The sequence below is a fragment of the Schistosoma mansoni genome (assembly GCF_000237925.1).
Source record: "Schistosoma mansoni, WGS project CABG00000000 data, supercontig 0232, strain Puerto Rico, whole genome shotgun sequence".
NCBI lineage: Eukaryota > Metazoa > Platyhelminthes > Trematoda > Strigeidida > Schistosomatidae > Schistosoma > Schistosoma mansoni.
This window is the reverse complement of record NW_017386097.1, coordinates 204126-230059: the sequence shown is the minus strand read 5'-3', so window position 1 is coordinate 230059 and position 25934 is coordinate 204126. Positions and strand designations below refer to the sequence as shown.

The 25934-nt window shown below is 36.2% G+C and overlaps 1 protein-coding gene across 1 annotated transcript in view; it reads left to right on the top strand.

Moving 5' to 3' along the window:
- The window catches only part of Smp_165210 (serine/threonine kinase), a gene marked incomplete at both ends in the record, with an annotated part of 50685 nt that extends 28116 nt beyond the window's left edge, over positions 1-22569 (top strand). Inside the window, 3 exons of the mRNA XM_018791421.1 lie at positions 5308-5487; positions 20432-21332; positions 22540-22569. Coding sequence (XP_018647336.1) covers positions 5308-5487; positions 20432-21332; positions 22540-22569 — 1111 coding nt within the window. The remainder of the gene's footprint in view (positions 1-5307; positions 5488-20431; positions 21333-22539) is intronic.
- Between the last annotated feature and the right edge of the window lie 3365 nt (positions 22570-25934).

Below are 25934 nucleotides of genomic sequence, written 5' to 3'. Positions count from 1 at the left end.
TTAAACTCACTCACTCTTGATCATCCTATTATAATCACAACCCTTTTTTATCTATCATCAGTTAACTGCTCTAAATCTATACTGTTCACTCCTTAATTCAAATCTCTTAAATAGGTATCCTAAATGCACACTTATCAATATTCCCAGAAAACAACTAAACAGCCACCCACTGCTTCCAGGTATTCCATAGTGGACAAGCTTCAATAGAATCATGATTTCAACTCCTATATATAAATCATAATTATTCAGAAAAATATTTTATTATGTATTTCTCAATAGTTGGTATCTACTACTGATCTGTAGACATGAGAGATTGCTACCAGTTCATTTGCTGTAACTATATAAATTTTTTCATTCATCATGTATACAATATATGAGTTCTATTGTATTCATTTGTTAGTTATTAAAGCGATAGACATAGAAAACCGTACACCAAGAACTAGTGTGTTTTCGTTAAGATTTCCCAGTATTTATAATTTTGATAATTTGTAAGCTTTTTGTAAATACTCCTAATGTACATACAATTTACATTCATAATTATTCGTTTCAGATGGCATCAACAACAGGGAAGTTGATTAAAATATCTACTTAGATGAAAATCAGTACACCAAACAATTGAGTAGGTCTTTATAGTAGACCAACCAGAAATTGTCAAATAATATGTTCACATAATTGGTGAAGCAACCGCAATTTCTCATTATCTGACTATATCATCTTTCCTTTTTGAAAATTGGTCGGTTTTTCGAATTTAACTGTCAGTGTTGAAATTGGGTACATATCAACCTACATAAATGGTTCGAGTATTTCTCTCTCTCTCTCTCTCCCTCTATTATTTATCCTTTAGCTGAACAAAAGAAAATTCGTCACAAAAACAGCATAATTGATCCTCTATAATACCATATTTAGCTATCACATATTTGATACTACTATAAAAAGAAATAATATTGTAGAGTACACGGAACTGGTCAAAAATATTATTATCAGTAAGGGGATTTGTGGAGATTGCAATATTTTAACTGCCGAATTCACGAACGAATCTAAGCTGAGGAGTCTCGTGCTAGGACTAAACGGCCGTCCAGTGCTTCCAGGTTTTCAATGATGGTCTGGCTTAGATCGTTAAAAAATATTATTGTTTGTATTCAAACATGTAGCATTAGAGAAATCCATTTATAATCGGTTGAAATTTTTGTGTATCGAATTTCTCACAGTATTCAATAATTTGACGTTTAATAAAACGATTATTATTATTCCTATCATAGTTACTAAAATACTAGAATGTTCTTTATCCAATTATAGATTTACAATCTTCATTACTTAAATTGGGACTTTCCTTTCAAATTTCATCTTCATAAATTGACTTTATTTGTAGAATGTGTTCATCGTTAATTGACATCGTTTGTAAAACTAATCATGGGATATGACAATGTGTGAAATACCTTTAGATCATTGATTGGAAATACAATTAATACATCAATACAATAGTCTTTGAAATAATGGGGGAATGTTTATAACTTTTGGTTGTATTGTGTTCTATAATCGTTGATAAGTTTAATTTTGAAGCTTTCATTGTCGTTCTAATCAACATCATCAGCGCTCACCACTCAACACAACGCAAACGATAGAGCTGAGTTATATCGATGTACTGAACTTCGTATTGATTATTGTTTATAACATTTGATAACTGTCTTCAAGCTTCTATTTACATGGTAAACTGTAAGAAAGTAGTTATTTCATGATTTATTCTCTAGAAAGTAACACTTCATAGAAACTTCATACACAATGTTATGAAAGTCACCTACATAAAGTTAGAGGAGATAAAATAAGAAAAATGGTATGTCATGATAACTCACTTGAGTGTAGTACATTTGTATAGTGTAGATGCATTGTGGACATCATTTTATGTTACATATTCTAACTTTGTTGATCTAATGTTCATACCTTAAAGCTTTTATATTTTATTTAGAAACAAGTTAACAGTGAATTGATGGAGTGTACTCATTGTAAGCAATAAAAATGTCTTAATTCGAACGTGTAACTGATATTGAAATAGAAGTCTAGTGGTTAAACTGTATTCAACTTTTAATTAGAGTCACATATTCAAATCTCACTCCACTTGGAATGGTTTGGGTAATTCGAATAATACGTCTCAAAGCCCTATTTATGTAAATTTGTACTTGATCAATGAATGATATTAAATAACATGGAAAGCTTAAATTACTGTTCAATGCTTCATGATTTTCAGATATTGAGATGATTATTTTTGTTGTTTTGATTCATTTGCTTTCCCTCACATTGTCCTCCTCTAATCTCCTCTTCTTTCTCTTTTTTCTCGTTGCTCTGATATAAAATATGCCGACTTAAACTATATACACCCACAGTTTCATGTCAGATTCTACGTTTACACATATTCAGTCAGTCAGTCAGCTACAACGTAGGACCAGGCGCATTTATGCATCGGTCCAAGTTACCATACCTCATAAGCACAACAAGATGAACACCGAATTTCTAGAAGTAGTTAATTTAGTGGTGGGAATATATAAAAGAAAGATTGTATATAAGGATATATTATAGGAAGGAAAACAGATTTAAAGCGATTTTAATCTCAACGTCTAAGGGAAGATAAAGAGTGTATACATGTACGCCATTGTGATCGATTCCGATTCATGTCACCTAGAGTCTTCAACCATTGGTTACGATAGTCGTACGGACCCTAACCAAGTAGTCTGCATCTACCAACATAGCTTAGACTAAAAGTTAGTGATTTCAAGTACACATATTACATTTACTTATTAGATAATTGATGATTAGAATGTACAAACACGCACACACATGAAGAAGAAGTTACTTACTCTTTTAAGAATGTGCTCAAAATTCATAATGAAAAATTATAGGATAAAACTTAATAAAAAAAATGACACATTCATTAAATTCCAATATTCTTTCAGTATGTTTTTCTTTACTCCTCGTATCAATTATATTACGTTCTTTTTCATTTCTTTTTTTGTTGTTGAAAGAAAACGGTATCTATGTGTTTGTTGGTTTGTTTGTTTGTTTAAAGCCAATTGTGAACAATTCCTTTTGCAAAAAGTTATTGTGAAAACTATACCCGAAGCATTTTCAAAGTCTACATTCCTTTTCAGGTCAACTATTTATCTGTCATAAACGTCAAGTTTGTTTGTTTGTTTTTTTATATAGTATTTCTGTGTATCTTTGCTTTTTCTGGTGTGTGTGTGTGTGTGCATGTTAAGTCATTTTATTGTTGTACAAGAATAGTATTAGTGTAATTATACCTAATCATCATGGTGTTAAAAAATGACTGTTTTTAATGAATCCAAAAAAATATTCCTTCCACAAAAAAAAGATGAAAGAAACATGGGACGGATTGAATTCACCAAGTTGAATAGTGTTTTTTTTTTGATTTAATAATTGATGATGATAGATTAGAATGAATCGTTAGAAGGAGGTGTGTTACACTTGTTTCCGTATTATTATTTACGGTCATTATTATTATTATTATTATTATTATTACTATTATTATTAGTGTTATTGCTACCACTAATTATACATTACGTATTAGCATTCTATTATACTGAAATTGTATTTAACAATGTTGATTTGTTTAGTCTTGAGATGCAACATATTTTTTGTTTGTTTGTTTTTATCACACACACACATACACACACACACACACGCAATTCTCTATTCATCAAAAACTTTAAAATTAATGTGTCTCGACAAAGTTCGACCCCTTAACATATTATAGTTAAGCTTTAATCATTTGGGTAAAAAAAACTATATGCTTAATTTTACTAGGAATGAATAAATAATTAACAAAACTACTTACATGATGTTCATCATTAATTGGCAAACAGTTTTGAGGGAAACATTGGTCTATTATTGTACTAAAGATTTTATCAGGTTACTAATATTCATAGATAAATGGTAAGGTAACTTGCTCAACTACTATACTTCATATGATCTGATTAAATATTAACACAACTTTGTCTTGGAGAAACATTTTGACTTTATATGGAGGAAAATGGTTTCTAGACACTTGTATTGTTTACAAAGGCGCTCAGATCGGTTATCATTTTGATAATATCTTTCTCTAACATGCTTACACAAACTCCCTCAGAAATTTGAGAGGGTATCATTAAACGCCTACAGTCATAAATCCCAAACATGGATCTCCAGGGTTTCTGTTAATTTCATGTAAAGCGTGATCGAGTTCACCTGGTAATCATTTACAGCCATCAAAAGGGTAGTCACATTTATGGAAGAGAATTAAGTCCCTTCAGTGTTACAAGTTTGTTATGACTTTGAGAGATCACAGGTATGAATTATAGATTCTAGTGTATACTATTGAATGTCCTTAAGTTTCAGTCATTAAACAGTTTGCACAACCATGTCGAGTCACTTATTTTATTAACTATGCTTACAAAATATTCTGTTACTTAAGTTTAATTAATTCCAAGTCCTAAAAATCACGACGCTGGTTATCTTTTAAGGAATGATTAGCTTAGCATCTCGGAGTACAACATAATGTTTTGGCAATTAGTTATACGTTTTTACATTATAATCTATGTTGATAGAACTAAGTCAGCATTGATAATTGAGTAGAATGTCATCCTATCTATTAAAGTGATCATATGTTGCACAGTTCTTCTTTATAAATCTTAAGTTCTTTAATTTAACGGTAATCCTGAATACAAGTTTACTAACTCATATTTTTCCATCACGTTTCTCTTTTTTAATTGGTTGTTAACTAATTTTATGTGTGCTCCAAGGTTATGTTTTCGTTACTATATATACAGTGTAGTATTACATCAGTTTGTCTGTTTGAATAACAAGTTTTACTGCACTCTCAACCTTTTTCTGTGTCCCTTCGCAACTGAATATTTTTGTGGGGTGTTTGTTTGTTGCTGTTTCATTGAGTCGTAGAACACGTTCGTATTAGAATAAAGTTGGTCGTTTTCTAACTAACAAGTACCGTAAGCCTATACCGAACAAACTCCAATACTCAGCAAGACCATATATTTTATCTTGGTCAACAATTTACGCTCTAATGACGGTGTCTCTGGCTTGTAGCGCCAAACGACTCATGCTTCAGTTAATGTTAAAAACAAGCCCCCCCCTACACAGATTGCTTTTGAGTACTGTTAAGCTCAATACTGATATCCATAGTTGCCTGCCGATCGTTTTATATTTGATTTGTTTCAGTCCCTAGCCCCCTCTTCAAATGTATCAGCAGTAATGTTCATTATGTTTCTGTTAATTTCATATTGTTTTCTTTTTGGTTACTATCAGGTCTGTTGGAGTTCTTACATATTATCTACTTACTGGAATTTCTCCATTTCTTGGTGAAGATAAATATATCACAATGCAAAATATTACTCATGGTACAATTACGTATCCTGATTCCCTTTTTAATAATCGTTCACCCGATTCAATTGACTTTATTCAGCGCCTTCTTCAACGTTCACCGACGTAAGTGTTATGTGGTGCATACATGTTTACTATTCTCAGATGTAAAAAAAATTGATTTCATTGATGATGTGGGTAGTATTTTGTTCATCTTAAAAATTTTACTGAACAATTAGAACAGATAATGAAGATATCAAGCTACTGATTTTATTTTTTTTCGATTGAAAGACAGATGAAGCTAAAAATGAATAGAATTTTTATTGTGTATTTTCTCAACCGTAGTTGCTATCTTTACTTGGTGATCCGGTTCGCCTATCGTAGTGACCTGATTGAGCTATATTGGCTGGAACAAATAATTCTTTAGGTCCAACTTTTTAAACCTGGTCAATTGGGGAACAGTAAGACTAAAAACAACATACTTATTGTCCAGGAGGAGAAGTCGTACTGAGGTGTGATGGGAGTAAGGTGTTTACCTCAGATAACCATCATCTGCAGCGATGTTGTCTTCTTACAACAGAAGGGAGACAATTGGAAAAGTTCTATCCTAGGATTGTTACATCTCACCTTACCTCACGGATTTCGGTCTCCAGTGGTAAGACCTTTCGAGGCACGGAGCTAGTACATTACAAACGTCTCATCTACCTTGAGGAGTTCTTCCTTAGGCAGTGTGGTCACGCTTCCAGACCTCTACGTCCACTTTAATCCAATTCCCTTTTCTGGTCTCCTATGAAGAAATACTTTTCCATGGTGTGGACAACCGGAAAGTGAAAACCTCTCTCACTCCTCTAATTGCACTGATCGTGCGTTTCAGATTATATGAAGCATCTTTCCGATACTTTTAAGGCACAACAGATTGATTTTGGAATAATTGAACTGTTACTAAAGCTTAAGCACTTGTGTTTATATGGTGGATAAACCCTGTAATGATCACACCACTTTCATAAAACATATCATATTAACTGTTAATTTTGATTATACAAGGATATATTTATTCTGTTATTTATGTATTATTATTGTCCGCATTATACTGTTATGTTTGTGCTCTAAGCTAAATTATTCACGACTACGACATAAATCGAAATTAATACGACTTTGTCGGTTTTTTATTTATCTAACAGGTAGGTACATAGGTAGGCAGGTAGATAAATAAATCAAACCCATTGGGTATAATCTACTATTTAATTTCATGTGTATGCAAATTATAACATTTAGATATTAGTTATTATTCTGCATGTTTATTTTCATGATAATAATTCTTATGTGCGTGACAGTTTGAAATTGTATCAGTCTTTTTATCTTATGATTGAACAATGTATTCACTCAAATAAACTTGGCAACCGGGTTGGTGGACACGGAGAGTCTACCTAGGGGAGTAGAGAAACCCTGATTCCAAACCAATGTTGCACATGGGCTCCAGTATCTTGAGGGAGAATGGCATATGAATTAATCGTTGGTCACCGGTTACCATGGGACTACATCTTCTTACAATGCTCCATTGCCTTGTGGATCAGACCTTTAGGTCGAAGGCTCCGGGTGTGGCCCCCTAAGAAAACCACCTGCTTCAGATTGGGCACTTGAGCAGTATCACAGCCCTCACACAAATCAAATGAGATTTGTGTGGCGCATATGAATCTGGTGCCCTTTTGTACCAATATTTATGTGTTCAGTTAATTAATAATAAATAGAGAATTACACATTGCATGTGTTTGTACTTCAATTTTGTAGTTTTGTAGTTTGAAAACCTTTATTTAGACGTTAAAAATTTACAAAGATCCCTTTTTATCCCTACTATATAAGGCCTTATAGTTTTAGAAATCTGATTCCATACCTAAATTTGATAGCTCTTAAGCTTTTTTCCAAATTACTTTTATGCTAGTGACGATTGGACGTCGATTAGGTATAGGTAACACACGTCCGAAATAATGGTAGTCTACAACCATACTTGGTGGATACCACTATACAAAAGCACTGCTTCGGTTTCATTTCTCAAAATTAGAACCACTTAACGTAGCATTCGCGCTGTTTTCCTTGATCGATACGATGTACATGAACTGTAAGTCGTTTAAACAATCACTTACATAATAACTTGGATTATATTCACGCTGGCTTTACACAATGGAACGAGGAGCTAACGGTTAATTCACTAGGCTTTCTATCGATCGGTTGCAGGTCCGAACTTCACTCCACCTTCTTCAGTTTGACCAGCCAGCTAGAATCATTAGGATTCACATAAACAATTTAATAAAATTAAGCTTTTTACAATTAGTGAAACTCAACCATATTAGTTGTGAGGGATCTATCTACCAATGGAAATTAATAATCATCGCGTTCTGTATTGAATAGTTTTTTCTGGTTAGCGTTTTTTTAGCGAGTTGGTTTTCTACCTAATTGTGTCACAAGACAAGCCCTCACACGGAATCCTCAAGGCCAAAGGAAAAGAGGAAGACCAAAGAACACATTACACCGAGAAATAGAGACAGATATGAGAAGAATGAACAAAAATGGATAGAACTAGAAAGAAAGGCCCAGGACAGAGTGGGTTGGAGAATGCTGGTCGGCGGCCTATGCTCCATTGGGAGTAACAGGCAAGAAAAATGAAAATAAAAATGCGTTCTGTATTGGAAATTAAGTAGATTTTAAACATTCAACCCTAGCAAATCCCTACTCGATCCCTTCTGAAGGCATCCCACTGTCTGCGGAACCTAAAAGTACTGACAGCGTCTCGGACACATACTGACGATGAGCCCTAAATTAAGATGAAACAACTGTCTGGCTTGACTCTTAGTTTTCTCCCCAGTTGATATATATTTGTGACAAAAATCACCATTAAAATACATATATATATGAACAGACTTTATTCCCAAATTAAAATTCTCATCCCCGTATTTATATGTGATAGCGAAAGTGACAGAAGAAACATTTTTAGTAATGCTTTATAAAACAACTTCCTTTTATCGATGACAGACATTATGTATTGAATTATTATTATTATTATTATTATAATTATTATAAGTAGGATAATACGTTACGTTTGTCGCAAACATCATGCTTATTCATATTACATGTGAATCATATATGATTCACGATGTAGTTACTAGTTCGTTGTTCTTATGTTTTTTGTGTGTGTCAATTCTTGTCTGGGTTATTACTGATTTAAATGATGATGATGACTATGATGGTGACCATTTTATCTAATAGTAACAACATTAACAAAGAAAGACAATTTAACTGAAGTCCACCTTCTTTTTAGCTGAATTATTATAATTGCAAAAGTATAAGGGAAGATATTTAGTTGGTAGGTGAATAGAGCGAAGAGTCACTACTGTTTGTTAATATATATACAGTGGAAAAGATCTAAGATTTCAAAAAGTATATGACTTTTGCTTGTGGTTAAGACACAGAGTGAGAGGTTTTAAAGCTTGTAAGGCCAATGATCTACCAGCTTCTTATGGTATATAGGTTAGGTTACTATATGTGTATTGTGATAGCTTCAGCGTTGGGTAAAAGATGAACCCGTAAACTATATGGTGTATTGAATGGAATATAGTAGATAGCTTTAAAAGTTTTGTCCGAGTTAACTTAATGTCCTCGGCTAATCAAGTAAGCGAGAATAGAACTCTTAATGTCTTAATTATCCTTCGCTCAACACATCTTGATGGCGTTCTGCTATACAATTGCTTACCGCCTATCTAACTTGCTAAGCAAAAAAAGTTATATTGGTAAGCGCATATGGATACGACGAATTCAGGTAATCTATCTTTGTTAGTGATTTTTATTATCAAATGATTGTAAAGAACTGCTTTCAATTTAAATTCAATAAATTTTTTATCAGCAGTTTTCCTTAGTTTTTTTATGAGTTAAGGTTTAGGGATAGGATTAGAAGACACACTGTAGAAATACCTTTTATTTTTTTAAACTAAACTAACTTTGAAACTGAAACGTCTTTTACTATAGTTTTCTTAGGAAGTTCATGTGTCAAAAATTGTAGTGGGTCTAGAGATTGGTCTGCAATTCAATGTCTCAAACACGTAATGTATAGAGCTTATTAAGAATCCGGAATGTGTTTTTTTGTTTTATTTTGACGTCATAAATTTAATGTGTCTTTTATTTATTTATTTATTTAAACACATAAATATTGGTACAAAGAGGCACCAGATACATATGCACCTCACAAATCTCATTTGATTTGTGTGAGGGCTGTGATACTAATCAGGTGCCCAAACGGAAGCAGGTGATTTTCTTAGGGGACCACACCCGGAGCCTTTGACCTGAAGGTCTAGTCCACAAGGCAGTGGAGCATCGTGAGGAGATGTAGTCCCATGGTAGCCGGTGACCAACAATAGGTTCATGCGCCATTCGTTCCATCAGGATCCTGGAGCCCACGTGCACAATTGGTTTGGAATCAGGGTTTTCCAACTTCCCTTGGTGGACACTCCACATCCACCAACACGGTTAAAGCGCCAGACATTTGCTTTTCGTCCTCTCACTTTCGTGAACAACACCCCCTCCGCGAGAAGGCAGTGAGTTGGACTTTGTTAGCAGAGGCTATATATTCGCGTGGCCATGTGAGACCATTTCGAGAGGGGGAGCGGACTCTCCCCACTCTCGGCTGTACCAGGGCATTTGGGGGTCAATGTGCCTTTACATTGTAACGAATATTAGTGCCCCCAATATTAGACTGGAACTTATTATGTATTGCTTAAAATAGCAAGATGTTGTCCATGAAAATGTTCACGGTTATTATCTTTACCGTAATGATTAGTTAAGTAATAGAGAGGTAAACAGTCGCGACTTGAATAGCTCATTGGTAACATCAGAGACTGTGAACCTGGACAACGCAGATGTGAATCTCACAATTAATATAATTTCTCTCGAGCTTGTAGTTTTGCTTGTTTATGATTTATATCAAGTATCACTAAACTTAGTTCCATAGTTTTTATCCAATTATCTCCATCCACCCTGGAAAATAGAGATTTGGGATTATATGATCAAATGTGTTTTCCCTTTTTTCTTCCAAATGTTAGCTTAAATGTTTGTATATGCATGTTTTTACACATTCATACTAACTGATCGCTAAATAGTGATGGTTACTGACATTATGTTGTCAAATTCCAAATACTGACTAAATTCTATCGATTACATTGCATATTGCCTGTTGATCCAATTGCGTGTACACCATCCTTCGAGATTAAGTGGTTGAAAGCAAACACCAAGAAGCTGATATTTGACGTAGGTTTCATGTTAGTTGGCCCTCTTCAACAAGATGAATATAATCTCGAATTACTAATACTAATGGGAACATTGCAACCTAATCAATAGAATTTGATTTGGGCTAAAGGGCTAGACAAACATTATATTGGTTACTACTCAGAGATCAGCCGATTGTAAATGTTTTGATGGTATATGGCTAGACACAAGCAACAAGGAGCTCTGTTTTTATCCAGATTATATGCCAGCTGTCACTCATCATCATTAAGATATCTCTTCAATTTTGAAACAATTGATACTTATCGCCTCCCCCCCACTGCCCATGAGATATCTTGATTTGAATTATCTAGTTCCAGTCAGTTATTGTAAATGAGTGTTTGTTGCTAATTGGTTCCACCCATTTAACATCAAAACATTGCATACATATTTGTTTATTACCCGTAATTTTAATTGTATGAGTGATTTTTTTTTGAAAACAGCATACGTTCGTCACCAATAGTCTATCACATTCCATTCCTGTTATACCATTTTATCTTTCCCTTACATTTTTCTTGTTTCCCTCTTTCACACTTTATCGTTTTATTTATGCATTTAGTTAATAATCACTACAAAACTATGTTTGTGATTTAAGTAATAAATAAAAAACCCTAGAAAAATGGCAATTCAACACAATTCATTTTTGAAATAATAAATGATATTTGGTAGTGGTAGTATTAATACGACTATTTTTCTTTTCTTTTTCATTTTCACAAATTTTTTTTCATGATTATGATTATCGATTTGTTGCTGTATTTTTGGCACACGGATTCTTTTTTTTTAAATTTTTTTCGTTTAACATTCCTGTTCTTTTTTCCCTCTTGTGTTTTTTTAATTGTTTATTTATTTATTCTGATATTGAATAATTGTATAATAAGTCACGTCTATCGATCTATAACGAAATTATATGTATGGGTGCATGCATGTATATACACATGAAATAATCACTTCCATTGGCTTAATCACCATACTTTTGGTCAATTACTTACTTACTTACTTTCGCCTGTTACTCCCAATGGAGCATAGGCCGCCGACCAGCATTCTCCAACCCACTCTGTCCTGGACCTTCTTTTCTAGTTGTATCCAGTTCCTGTTCATTCTTCTCATGTCTGTCTCTATTTCTCGGTGTAATGTGTTCTTTGGTCTTCCTCTTCTCCTTTGACCTTCAGGATTCCATGTGAGGGCTTGTCTTGTGACGCAATCGGGTGATTTCCTCAAAGTGTGCCCTATCCACTTCCAGCGCCTCCTCCTGATTTCTTCCTCCGCTGGAATCTGGTTTGTTGTCTCCCACAGTAACTTGTTGCTGATAGTGTCTGGCCATCGGATCCGAAGTATCTTGCGTAGACAACTGTTAATAAACACTTGTATCTTCTGGATAATGGCTTTCGTAGTTCTCCACGTCTCCGCCCCATACAATAGAACTGTCTTGACATTTGTATTGAAAATTCTGATGTTGGTGTTGGTTGACAATTGTTTTGAGCTCCAGATGTTTTTCAGTTGTAAGTATGCTGCTCTTGCTTTGCCGATCCTCGCCCTCACATCTGCATCTGATCCACCGTGTTCATCAATGATGCTGCCCAGATATGTAAAGGTTTCCAAATCTTCCAAAGCTTCTCCGTCAAGTGTAATTTGATTGGTGCATATTGTGTTGCATCGGAGAGTCTTGCTTTTCCCTTTGTTTATATTGAGACCTACTGCTGCTGAGGCTGCTGCTACACTGGTCGTTTTCTCCTGCATTTGTTGTTGCGTTTGTGATAGAAGAGCCAGATCATCCGCGAAGTCTAGATCGTCAAGTTGCATCCTGCCTGTCCACTGTATCCCGTGCTTTCCTCCAGTCGTTGACGTCTTCATGATCCAGTCTATTACCAGGAGAAAGAGAAACGGTGAGAGTAGGCAACCTTGCCTTACACCAGTCTTTACTTCAAACGAGTCGGTGAGTTGTCCTCCGTGGACGATTTGGCAGTTTAGTCCATCATAGGAGTTCCGTATGATATTGACTATTTTCTCAGGCACGCCGTAGTGTCGAAGAAGCCTCCATAGTGTTGTCCTGTCCACGCTATCAAATGCCTTCTCGTAGTCGATGAAGTTGATGTAGAGTGATGAATTCCATTCGATTGATTGTTCCACAATGATACGTAGAGTTGCGATTTGATCTGTGCACGATCTATCCTTACGAAATCCAGCTTGTTGATCTCGAAGTTGGGCGTCTACGGAATCCTTCATCCTGTTTAACAATACTCTGTTGAAGACTTTCCCTGGTATTGAGAGGAGAGTGATGCCCCTGTAGTTGTCGCACTTGCTAAGATCACCTTTCTTTGGTACTTTGATCAGAAGTCCTTTTTTCCAGTCTGTTGGTACTTGTTCTTCGTTCCAAATCTTACTGAAGAGGATGTGTAGTATCTTGGCAGTTGCTGCTACATTTGCTTTCAGTGCCTCTGCCGGGATGTTGTCTGGTCCCGCTGCTTTGCCGATCTTGATTTGTCTAATGGCCATGCTGATCTCTCCAATTGTTGGTGGGCCAACATCGATTGGGAGGTCTGTGGGTGCTGCTTCGATGTTGGGTGGGTTCAGTGGAGCTGGTCGATTTAAGAGTTCTTTGAAGTGTTCTACCCACCTGTTTCGTTGTTCTTCAATGTCGGTGATTACTTTGCCTTCCTTGCTTTTCACTGGTCTTTCTGGTTTACGGTAATCTCCAGCAAGTTTCTTGGTTGTATCATACAGTTGTCTCATGTTTCCCTCTCTTGCAGCCTTTTCCGCTGTCATCGCTAAATCTTCCACATATTTACGTTTGTCGGTTCTGATGCTCCTCTTCACTTGCTTGTTTGCCTCTGTGTATTCGGCTTGTGCCTTGGCTTTTTCCGCTCTTGTTCGGCTGATATTGATTGCTGCCTTCTTGTTCCTTCTTTCTTCAATTTTATCCAGTGTACCAACAGTGATCCATTCCCTGTGATGGTGCTTCTTTTGGCCCAGAACCTCCTGACATGTTGAAATGATTGCCTCTTTGATACCTTCCCAGTTGCTCTCCATGGTAGTTCCCTCTCCATTGAGTAGATCATGAAAGGCCTCGAACCTGTTGCTGAGGGCTATGTTGAATTTGTTGAGTTTGTCAGCATCTCGAAGATAGGCCGTATTAAACTTTTGTGATGTTGTCCGCACCGTTGTCCAGTGCTTCTTGAGTTTTAGTTTCATCTTGGCGACCAGCAAATGATGATCGGATGCTATATCAGCTCCTCTTCTGGTTCTCACATCCTCCATCGTCCTCCTGAACTTTTTGTTGATGCAGATATGGTCGATTTGATTCTGTGTAGTGTGATCCGGTGAAATCCAAGTGGCTTTGTGTATGTTTTTGTGTGGAAATGTGGTGCCACCTATGACCAGTTTATTGAAGGCACATAGGTTTGCAAATCTCTCACCATTTTCGTTCCTTTCTCCCAGTCCATGTTGTCCCATGACGTCTTCGTATCCAGTGTTGTCCTTTCCAACCTTGGCATTGAGATCTCCCATCAGAATGGTCAGGTCCTTGGTTGGGCACTTCTCGAAGATCGACTGCAGCCTATCGTAGAATTGGTCTTTAGCGTCTTCATCGTAGTCGTTGGTCGGCGCATAGCATTGAATGACGTTCATTGTAATGCCCTCTCTCTTTGTTTTGAAGGAGGCTTTGATGATCCTTGGTCCATGAGATTCCCATCCTATAGGTGCATTTTGTGCTTTTCTGGACAGCATCAATGCAACTCCTTGTGTATGTGGGGCATTTCCTTCTTCATGACCGGAGTATAACAGAAGTTCCCCTGAAGACAGTCGTTGTTGTCCAACCTGCGTCCAATGCGTTTCACTGATTCCAAGCACCTCCAGGTTGTATTTTCTCATTTCTGCAGCAATTTGGAAGACTCTTCCGGTCTCCCACATTGTCCGGACATTCCATGTACCTATAAGAATTGTTGCTCTGGTTGTAAGAAGGTGCATCGGCCTCATGACTTCCGAATGAACTCGGTTTTCATCATGAGACGTCATAATTATTCCTTCTACTCCCAGGGCAGAGTTTAAATGGTTTGAATGATTTTTTCTGGTTAGCGTTTTTTTAGCGAGTTGATTTTCTACGGGATGGGGTCGCTAACCCTATGCCCAACCCTCCTCCTTTACCCGGGCTTGGGACCGGCAGCAACCCCCAGAGGAGCTACAGGCGGAGTTACTTTTGGTCAATGCATTATATTAATTATCAGAAGGGGTTTTGTGGAGATTTAGTATTTTCATAGTTGAAAGCGTGAGTCAATTGAAGCTAGACCACCAGGGCTCTGGCTCGAGAATGGTAGGTCCTGTGTTCGAATCTCGAATCTCACGAGTGCGGGGTCGTGGATGCGCTCTGCTGAGGAGTCCCATAATAGGACGATACGGCCGTCCAGTGCTTCCAGGTTCTCCATGGTGGTCTAGCTTCAATCGACTCACGCTTTCAACAATGCATTATAGTTTTTTTTTTACATTGTTCTATTTAATTCACTTCAATTAGCATCCCAAAAATTTTGAGATGATGGGGGAAGATTTATAGCTAGGGTGAATGATTTCACTGATATTACGTATTCCAAACCGAATGACTTAATTGTAAAGCTTTCATTTTATTTCTAGACTTGTGTTGAAATTCTCATAGCTCATTTGCATCTGAAATCTATGTTGATGGTGATCATTTCGTCTTAAAAGACAGTGACAGTTTATGAGTTTTACTATTAGCTTTCACGTGAAACAATATGGTTCCATTGGTCTGACTACAGGAGTCTGCACTTGTTTACTGAATAGTTTCACTATAATCTTTAAGATGTGAATTTTTCATTGATAGTGGTGTAAAAAGACTCGATATTCAACTTCATTTACCTTTGTAAAGATGGTTTTCGTCACAGATACTTGACATTCAGGGGAAGAACAAACTGTTTTTGAACGCATAAAGAGTGTTCCAGTTTTCGTAAAGCCAGGTCTTCAATAAACCTGAGTGTACACCGTTGGACACTATTGCATAACACTAAAAAGGGTAACTTGATATCAAACCTATGAACAGTCACAACCAAATGTTTCGCAAAAGAGTATATTTATCCATGCTATGATCGTATTTGACCATTGCAGTTCTCTTTTTGTAAACATTCAGGTTTGTTTTTTACATAGTTTTGGTAAACTTCGTTTTTTGGAAAATAATTGGGCGCCGAGTATAGTGAAGTCGTTATATGTGAAAATTATATTTTAAATAATCTCAGAGAAATTACCCTGAAGAAGTTCAAACAAGTTAGCTAGACGAAACGTTAAAATTATTTAAATTTCAATCACTGAGATTATTTCAAATATACTTTTCACATATAAGAAAAACTGATTGTGTTTTAAATTTTACATTTCTCATGTCGTTTTAAAAAAAAATAAAAAAACACCTATTATTTGGGGGGGGGGTGAACTCACCTCTCAGTCAGCTACAACGTAGGACCAGGCACATACATGCATCGGTCCAAGTTGCCATACCTCGTTAGCACAACAAGATGAACACCGGATTCATAGAAGTAATTAATTTAGTGGTGGTAGTATACAAAAGATAGGTTGTATATAAGGATATAGTACAGGAAGGAAGAGAGATATGAAGCAATTTTAATCTCATAGTTTAAGGGAAGATAAAGAGTGTATACACCTACGCCATTGTGATCGATTCTGAGCCATGTCACCTAGAGTCTCCAACCATTGGTTACGATAGTCACGCGGACCCTAACCAGGTAGTCTGCATCTGCCAACATGGCTCAGGCTAGAAGTTAGTGACTTCAAACACTGATGCCATGTTTTGGTTTGGCCGCCCCTAACTCTCTTCCAACCATCCCCAATACTAGTCATCATAGCGCGTCGTGGTAATCGGTGTTCAGGCATACGTAACACGTGGCCCAACCATCTCAGTCGATGAAGATTCATCACCTCATCAACTGATTTACCATCGTTCCCTAATACCCTGCGTCTAACCTCACTATTACTTACCCGTTTATCCCAGCAGATGCGAGCAATATTTCTAAGACATCTGTGGTCAAATACTAGTAACCTACGAGTATCTTCTACTCTTAATGGCCATGTTTCGCAGCCGTAAAGTAGAACAGAGCGAACTGATGCGCAGTATACTCGTCCCTTAATTGATAGACGGATATCTCGTCTTCGCCATAGGTGACGTAAGTTGGCAAAAGCCAAACGAGCTTTTTGAATCCGTGCTGAGATTTCGTCAGACACCAACCCATTAGGGCTGATCAGACTTCCAAGATAAGTGATGTTGTCGACGCGTTCGACTACTTCACTCCCTATCCTTAGTTCAGGTGTTGACGCAGGCCAGTCCTGGAGTAACAATTTACATTTGGATGGGGAGAAACGCATCCCAAACATCCTGGCATTATTACTGAGTTCCAACAGAAGACTCTGCATTTTGTCAGCGTCTTCACCAAACAGGACTATGTCATCTGCGTATTCTAAGTCGCTTAGTGGTCCCCCTGGTAGGAGATCAATTCCTGAAAATTCAGTCGAAGGGAGTGTTATTTCCAGCAACAGGTCTATAATGAAGTTAAACAAAAACGGGGATAGTGGACAGCCTTGACGGACACCACTTGAGGTTGTAAAATCATATGACAGTTCGCCATAAGCTCTCACTCGACTGATAGTGTTCGAGTAAAGAGCCTTCACAAGGTTTATGTACTTCTCAGGTACACCTTTCAATGACAGACACTGCCACAGAATCTCTCGGTCTACAGAGTCAAATGCTGCTTTCAAGTCAAGAAAAACTATCATTGTCGGACGCCGATAAACGTGTCTGTGCTCTAAAACTTGACGAATGGTGAATATGTGGTCGATACAGCCACGACCTCTTCTTTACACTGAATCAATCTTCCTTGTTTCTATATTTTTTCAAGGCGATTGTAAGTAAATTATATTTATATTGTAACAATGCAGTGCATCATTAATAATAATAAATTTTCATTTGATCAAATCATATTTTTATGAGAATAGGTTTTGTGGAGATTTAGTATTTTCATAGTTGAAAGCGTGAGTCAATTGAATCTAGAGTTAGACATAAACACCATCGTATGCCGGCTCAGTGGTCTATCGGTTATGTGCTCTGGAGCGAGACTGGTAGGTCCTGTGTTCGAATCTCGCTCGCAAGGCGGGATCGTGGATGCGGACTGCTGAGGAGTCCCATAATAGGACATAACGGCCATCCACTGCTTCCAGGTTTTCCATGATGGTCTAACTTTAATTGACTCACGCTTTCAACTATGCAAATCATATTTGTTTACTTTTTTTCTTTTTGTTTTTACATCACACGGACACATTTTCTGTTTGGATACACCATTTTATATTTATTATTTATGTTTTCGTACACTTTCCATAATTTATATAACTTTCTCTCTTTTATATACTTTCACTCAAATGTTTTCTTTCACCTTCTGTTCCTTCTTTTTTGAAATTCCATCACGATAGTTTACCGCTTTAGTCGGTTTGATGTTTTATTTTCCTTCTCTTCAGAGTATTTTGTAAGAAAGAAGACATTTGTACTACATTCCTCCCCCCTCTCTCCCCTATATATATATATATATATATATATTACATAATAGCGAATGCTACTGTAAAGCTATTATTTATTTATATCTTCAATCATAATAATAAGGATTCGAAGGTATTCGAGAAACACTAAACTTGAATAAAACATCTTATCTCTCTTTCTATAGTACCATAAACTAACTAACTAACTATTCGACTATATATATATATATATACTTATAATCTTGTCCAAAATGTAAGTTCTAAATATTTGTCCAGAATTACACACAAATTCTTTAGATATTTTTCTATGAAATTTAACATAGTTAACTCTATTAATAGTAAGAATATTCTTGAAATACCTTTGATCAAGATTGTTTTGCTTTGTAGTTTGATAAGAAACTTACTTCGATAAATCATATGAAATTTTTAGTAAGAAAATAGCTGAAAAGAGAAACATTTGTTTTTCTCTGGTGTAAAATACTTTTTTTCTATTATTGTCAAACATGATCGTACGTACGTACATCAGTTCGAGTTGCCATACCACATTAGCACAGTGATGCAGTTGTCCATTCAAACCCCATAGTGGTAGAAGTAGTAAGAGTATAAGCAGTAAACCGAAAGATTAGGGTTTGAAGATGTTATTGAAGGAGTATAATACAGTGAAATAAATTCGAAAAGAGAAAAAAGATAGAGACATGAAGAATTCAGAAGACTAGAATTTGGGAGAACACAAAGAGTGGATGCACCTGCGGCATCGCAAACGATTTTGAGCCATGTCATTGAAATGAGTTAGTGAAAGTTACTGAATAAAAAAAATGGCTGGTTGCTTTGTTTTTCTTTTGGGCTTTTTAAACATTTAAGCAATGGTCCATCTTCATACGAAGAGTTATTCAAATTTCCTACTCAATTATCAATGTATTCATAACGAAAACTATGTTTGTTTAAAAATATGTTGTACGAAAATAACATGATTTGAAATTTCTGTAATATCTTAATTGTAACGGAAATCTAAACATGAAAGAGATATTTTCAATGAAAGTAATAATATTGAAAAATAACTGTGATAAAAATAGTACTTAACACTCAAAATTTAAGGGAAGATAGAGGGTAAATGCAGCTGTTTCACTGTTTCCCAATTTTGCACTATTTCACGCAATGTCTTTAATCAATGATTATTAGTATTACATAGGGACTGGAACTGGCACGGTCCAGACGAGTAGTCTTAACTAATTCATTGGTTGGTACTATTTCGTGTTATGATCATTTCCAACTTTATTCCAATATACTTCTTTGTAATTGAGAATGTCGTGGTACGGCCGAGAGTAGGAAAAGTCCGCTCTCCCCCTCGAAATGCTCTCACATGGACACTCGTATATAGCTTCTGCCAGGGAAGTCCTACTCACTACCTTCTCGTGGCCTTGGTGTTCTTTACGAAATTGAGATGACGAAAAGCGTATGACCGACGCTTTAACCGGGTTGGTGGACACAGCGCGTCCACCCTGATTCCAAACCAATGAAGCACATGGACTCCAGTATCCTGAGAGAACAAATGGCGTATGAATCAATCGTTGGTCACCGGCTATCATTTGACTGCATCTCCTTACGATGCTCCACTGTCTGGTGGATCAGATCTTTAGGTCAAAGTCTCCGGGTGTGGCCCCCTAAGAAAACCACCTGTTTCGGTTTGGGCACCTGAGCAGTATAACAACCCTCACACAAATCAAATGAGATTTGTGTGGCGCATATATATCTGGTGTCCCCTTGTACCAATATTTATGTGTTTAAATAAATATAAATGAAAATAAAATTGTTTTTCATTGAAAAACTGAAATAAAATGGATTTACATTCTTGTATTTGGCAAATTCTATCCACAACTAATCAGAGAATAATTATTACATATAGGAGCACTATTCAATCATAGAATTTTATTAAATTCTGTGAGATATTTATTTCCACAAAGAGTTTGAAAAAGTACGTGTTATTCATAAATTGATATTTGACTGTTTCTCCTCAATTATTCCATAATTATTACTGTATGTGTTTTCTTCTGTTGTACTACGAACTTGAGTAATAATTTATGTCATCACCTGTACTTTTTCTGTTGAGTTTAGTTAATGTAGGTACTTCTCTCAAAACAGAGATTCCATTTTATTAATTTACTGTGTTGCTTTATCCTTCGCTCACATTGTTTTTAATCTCCTTATCTCTCTATCTCTCTCTTTCAAGACAACGTATGTCTGCCAAAGAATGTCTCAATCATCCTTGGCTCCTCCAATCATTCAATCAACCAATCATAATCGAAACAGAAATTAACCATCAATCATCACAAACCACATTGTATAATAACGAGAATAGTATTAGTGATGATAATAACGTGAAATACGCTATTGAATTATTCCATGTAGATCCAATTGTTGAAATTGTTAATGAATTTATGTCACCAGTTTGTTTAACCCAGTTTTTAGTACAGTCTCCTGTATATATTGTTCCATATGTAGATGTTGTTAGTCAAACAAATTTTGTCAAACTATTGCCTTCACTAAAATTATGTGTTGACAATCTTCCTGTTGTCAACTCAGCATTATCTACACATTTTATCTCTTCGATAAACAACCACCCATCATCATCATCATCCGAACAGTCTATTAGAAAGATATCCAAAAAATTAATCAATGGACATTTCAATCTACTTGAAAGTCTGTCCGAGTTAACCAAAATTTGTTCGATTGATTCGGACAGTGGCAATCGTTATGTTGATACTGACAGAGGTTATCAGTTGATGAATAAGAATCTCATGGATATACATGATAAATCAAGATCATTAACCAGTTATTATAAACCATCCATCAACAGCTTGTGGAATTCTAACTTAGTTGAGTATAATAGTGGGAGAAACAACAAGTCGAGTAAAAATTATGTATCAATTAGTTTATTTATTTCAAATTATTTACAAGAATATCAATTATTCTTAATGTTTTGCGACTTAAATTATGATAAATTACTTCATCGTGATTTTTATTTTTTTGAATCTGACAATACTACTAATATAGTTGGTAGTAGTAGTAGTATCAAGAAAACTATTGTTAAAAATACTGGATTATTTGTAGATTTTCCATCATCGAGCAAAGTGTACCATCAGAAGGAACAACAACAACAACCCAATGGAAATGAAATAATACAGAGTGAAATGAACAGAAATGATGAAAAGAAAGAATTAATTAAAATATCTAAATATACTACTGATATAATGCCGAAAGTCAATGAAATTATTCCAAAAAAATTTGTAAATTCACATATTTCTACAATTCGTATTGAATTAAATTCGTCAATATCAGAAAAGTTTAAACGAATGAATTCCTCAGATGATAATTATAATTTTAATCATACGAGAGACTACTTGTCCTATGACTTTTGTAAGTTTTATGATATTTTTAAAGGATAATTTAATTATAAAAAGAGGGTGAATGGTTTTTAATAAATAGTAAAATGAATCTGGCGTAAACATTCAATGGAAAAATGACTGTGCTACCTATTAATTATTTTAATCAATTAGTTACTTACGCCTGTCACTCCCAATGGAGCATAGGCCGCCGACCATCATTCTCCAACCCACTCTGTCCTGGGCCTTCCTTTCTAGTTCTATCCAGTTTTTTTTCATTCTTCTCATGTCTGTCTCGATTTCTCGGCGTGATGTGTTCGTTGATCTTCCTCTTTTCCTTTGGCCTTGAGGATTCCGTGTGAGGGCTTGTCTTGTGATGTAGTTGGATGATTTCCTCAGTGTGTGTCCTATCTACTTCCAGCTCTTCTTCCTGATTTCTTCCTCCACTGGATGGAATCTGTTTTGTTGTCTCCCACAGAAACTTGTTGCTGATAGTGTCTGGCCATCGGATCCGAAGTATTTTGCGTAGACAACTGTTAATAAACACTTATATCTTCTGGATAATGGCTTTCGTAGTTCTCCACGTCTCTGCCCCATACAGTAGAACCGTCTTGACTCAATTCGTAAACAAATGTTTCGTTACGATAATAGGAAATATTGAATTTCATCTTTGTAGGAACTAATGCTCCCAAGATCACAGGTATATTTTGCTGATGAAAGCCAAATAACATGAAACCTAGGTCAAATAGAGTGCACTGTTTACTACCTTCAACCAGTGATGTTTAAATCCGCCTCACTAAGCTTTACAATGAACTGCGCTATTCAGGTCTCAACTAATCTATAAGTCTGAGATAGATCTTCAATGTTTACCCTCGCATATTACGTCCAAAGTCAGCATTACGCTGTTGTTTAGACTAAATCTTTTAACAACTGTATGATTTATTTAATTTTCAAGCTCAAGGTTATTACTTATTACCGCCTATAAAGATATATTTCGATTTCTAATTCTGTGACATTCAATCTAGATGTCAAAAATACTTAGTCTTAGTGTTTAAATAATATTCGTTTATTATTTTCTGAATCTGTTAGAACATCTCTTAACTCCTAAGATGCTTTAAGATGCATATTTTTTATTGAAAAGTATAAAATTGTTGTCTCATCAGTGTTATTCACTTGAAGCAATTGTGTATGAACTGGATTCTATGAAAGGTAACAAGTTAGATTGTATATTCCGACATCGTTCCGTCGTAATTTAATATAAATAACAGTGTAAAAGTGTAATACAAAGATGAATGTATGAATCTGTACCCAATAGATGTGTTATATTGTTGTTCAGTACTTTTAATGGTTTATAAAGATGAAAACCAGTTCCTATATGACTCAGTAGGTATAGTAATGAATTAGTCGTTTTAAAATGAGTGAACATTTACTGATCATACAAAGTTCTGTATAAGTTAGACATTTAGTATACATCGAAAGCATAAAATTGATTTTATTCATTTATAGCGATTCGATATTCTCTTCCTTCCTATACTATATCCTTATATACAACCTTTCTTTTATATATTACCACAACTAAATTAATTACTTCTATGAATCCGGTGTTTATCTTGTTGTGCTAACGAGATATGGCAACTTGAACCGATGCATATATGTGTCTGGTCCTACGTTGTAGCTGACTGACTGACTGAACTTTGATTAGACTTACATGAGAAATGCATGAAATGTAATATGTTTCGCATGGGTTTTATTAGTGTTCACTACTTATAAGTAGTGGAATATTTCCAAAAGATATGTCATTCGATATTATTTTGTTTAAGTAAAATCTTGGCTAATATTCTATGTGTAATATAGCATAATGCATGTTTTGGAATTGTATTTCTGTTTCTAATGTCATACACATCAATGGTATTTTATTTGCTTGTTTTTATTGACATGGGATATTTTTAAAAATGATTCAGGTTGAAGTTTAAATCACGAATTGACTTAAGCTAGATAACTATTGGAAAAATAAGAAACATTTCACCGCTTTTTCATTTTATTATGTAGCTCTTCAGTAGTGCGCGTTCAGAACTTCTTATCTTCTCAGTGAACATATCGTTAAGTTGTGCAATCGTTCACATTTTTAAAATTTTTATCCAATTAGCGATATGTGTAGCGTTGGTTGCTACGTTAAGCCCACATAGCTTATTCTGGCTTCCGAACCAGCCAATTTATTCATTCTTCTTGAGTCATATTTTGATTTTGTTAATTATTCACTTATCAATCCTGACTGTTTTTATATGAGCGTATGTGTGTACATTCATTCTATTCAACACATATTCAACACACACCTATTTTTATCTGACTATAAATATTGATTAGCGCTCGATTAAAATGAGTGGGCTCACTGACCTTCTCCATCGCGCATCATTTCGCTTCGTCCCTCTGATTGTCTGTACAAATCAATAAGTGTACAAAATATATGTATTCGAAATCGATTCTCTTATTTGACTTATTTGATTCCGTTATGCACTAACGCGAGTTAAATCGATGATTATATACGAGGATCGACGATATGTGTATTTCGAAAGCCGTCATTCGATAACTATCATTTGTCTAATCTAACTACAGTCAGATATAAGGCCGTTAAACATTACTTACTTACTTACGCCTGTTACTCCCAATGGAGCATAGGCCACCGACCAGCTTTCTCCAACCCACTCTGTCCTGGGCCTTCTTTTCTAGTTGTATCCAGTTCTTGTTCATTCTTCTCATGTCTGTCTCTATTTCTCGGCGTAATGTGTTCTTTGGTCTTCCTCTTCTCCTTCGACCTTCAGGATTCCATGTGAGGGCTTGTCTTGTGACGCAATCGGGTGATTTCCTCAAAGTGTGCCCAATCCACTTCCAGCGCCTCCTCCTGATTTCTTCCTCCGCTGGAATCTGGTTTGTTGTCTCCCACAGTAACTTGTTGCTGATAGTGTCTGGCCATCGGATCCGAAGTATCTTGCGTAGACAACTGTTAATAAACACTTGTATCTTCTGGATAATGGCTTTCGTAGTTCTCCACGTCTCTGCCCCATACAGAAGAACTGTCTTGACATTTGTATTGAAAATTCTAACCTTGGTGTTGGTTGACAATTGTTTTGAGTTCCAGATGTTTTTCAGTTGTAAGTATGCTGCTCTTGCTTTGCCGATCCGCGCCCTCACATCTGCATCTGATCCACCGTGTTCATCAATGATGCTGCCCAGATATGTAAAGATTTCCACATCCTCCAAAGCTTCTCCGTCAAGTGTAATTGGATTGGTGCATATTGTATTGTATCGGAGAGTCTTGCTTTTCCCTTTGTTTATATTGAGACCTACTGCTGCTGAGGCTGCTGCTACACTGGTCGTTTTCTCCTGCATTTGTTGTTGCGTTTGTGATAGAAGAGCCAGATCATCCGCGAAGTCTAAATCGTCAAGCTGCATCCTGCCTGTCCACTGTATCCCGTGCATTCCTCCAGATTTTGACGTCTTCATAATCCAGTCTATTACCAGGAGAAAGAGAAAGGGTGAGAGTAGGCAACCTTGCCTAACACCGGTCTTTACCTCGAACGAGTCGGTGAGTTGTCCTCCGTGGACGATTTGGCAGTTTAGTCCATCATAGGAGTTCCGTATGATATTGACTATCTTCTCAGGCACGCCGTAGTGTCGAAGAAGCTTCCATATTGTCGTCCTGTCCACGCTATCAAATGCCTTCTCGTAGTCGATGAAGTTGATGTAGAGTGATGAATTCCATTCGATTGATTGTTCCACAATGATACGTAGAGTTGCGATTTGATCTGTGCACGATCTATCCTTACGAAATCCAGCTTGTTGATCTCGAAGTTGAGCGTCCACGGAATCCTTCATCCTGTTTAACAATACTCTGTTGAAGACTTTTCCTGGTATTGAGAGGAGAGTGATGCCCCTGTAGTTGTCGCACTTGCTCAGATCGCCTTTCTTTGGTATCTTGATCAGAAGTCCTTCTTTCCAGTCTGTTGGTACATGTTCTTCGTCCCAAATCTTACTGAAGAGGATGTGGAGTATCTTGGCAGTTGCTGTTACATTTGCTTTCAGTGCCTCTGCCGGGATGTTGTCTGGTCCCGCTGCTTTGCCGATCTTGATTTGTCTAATGGCCATGCTGATCTCTTCAATTGTTGGTGGGCCAATATCGATTGGGAGGTCTGTGGGTGCTGCTTCGATGTTGGGTGGGTTCAGTGGAGCTGGTCGATTCAAGAGTTCCTTGAAGTGTTCTACCCACCTGTTTCGTTGTTCTTCAATGTCGGTGATTACTTTGCCTTCCTTGCTTTTCACTGGTCTTTCTGGTTTACGGTAATCTCCAGCAAG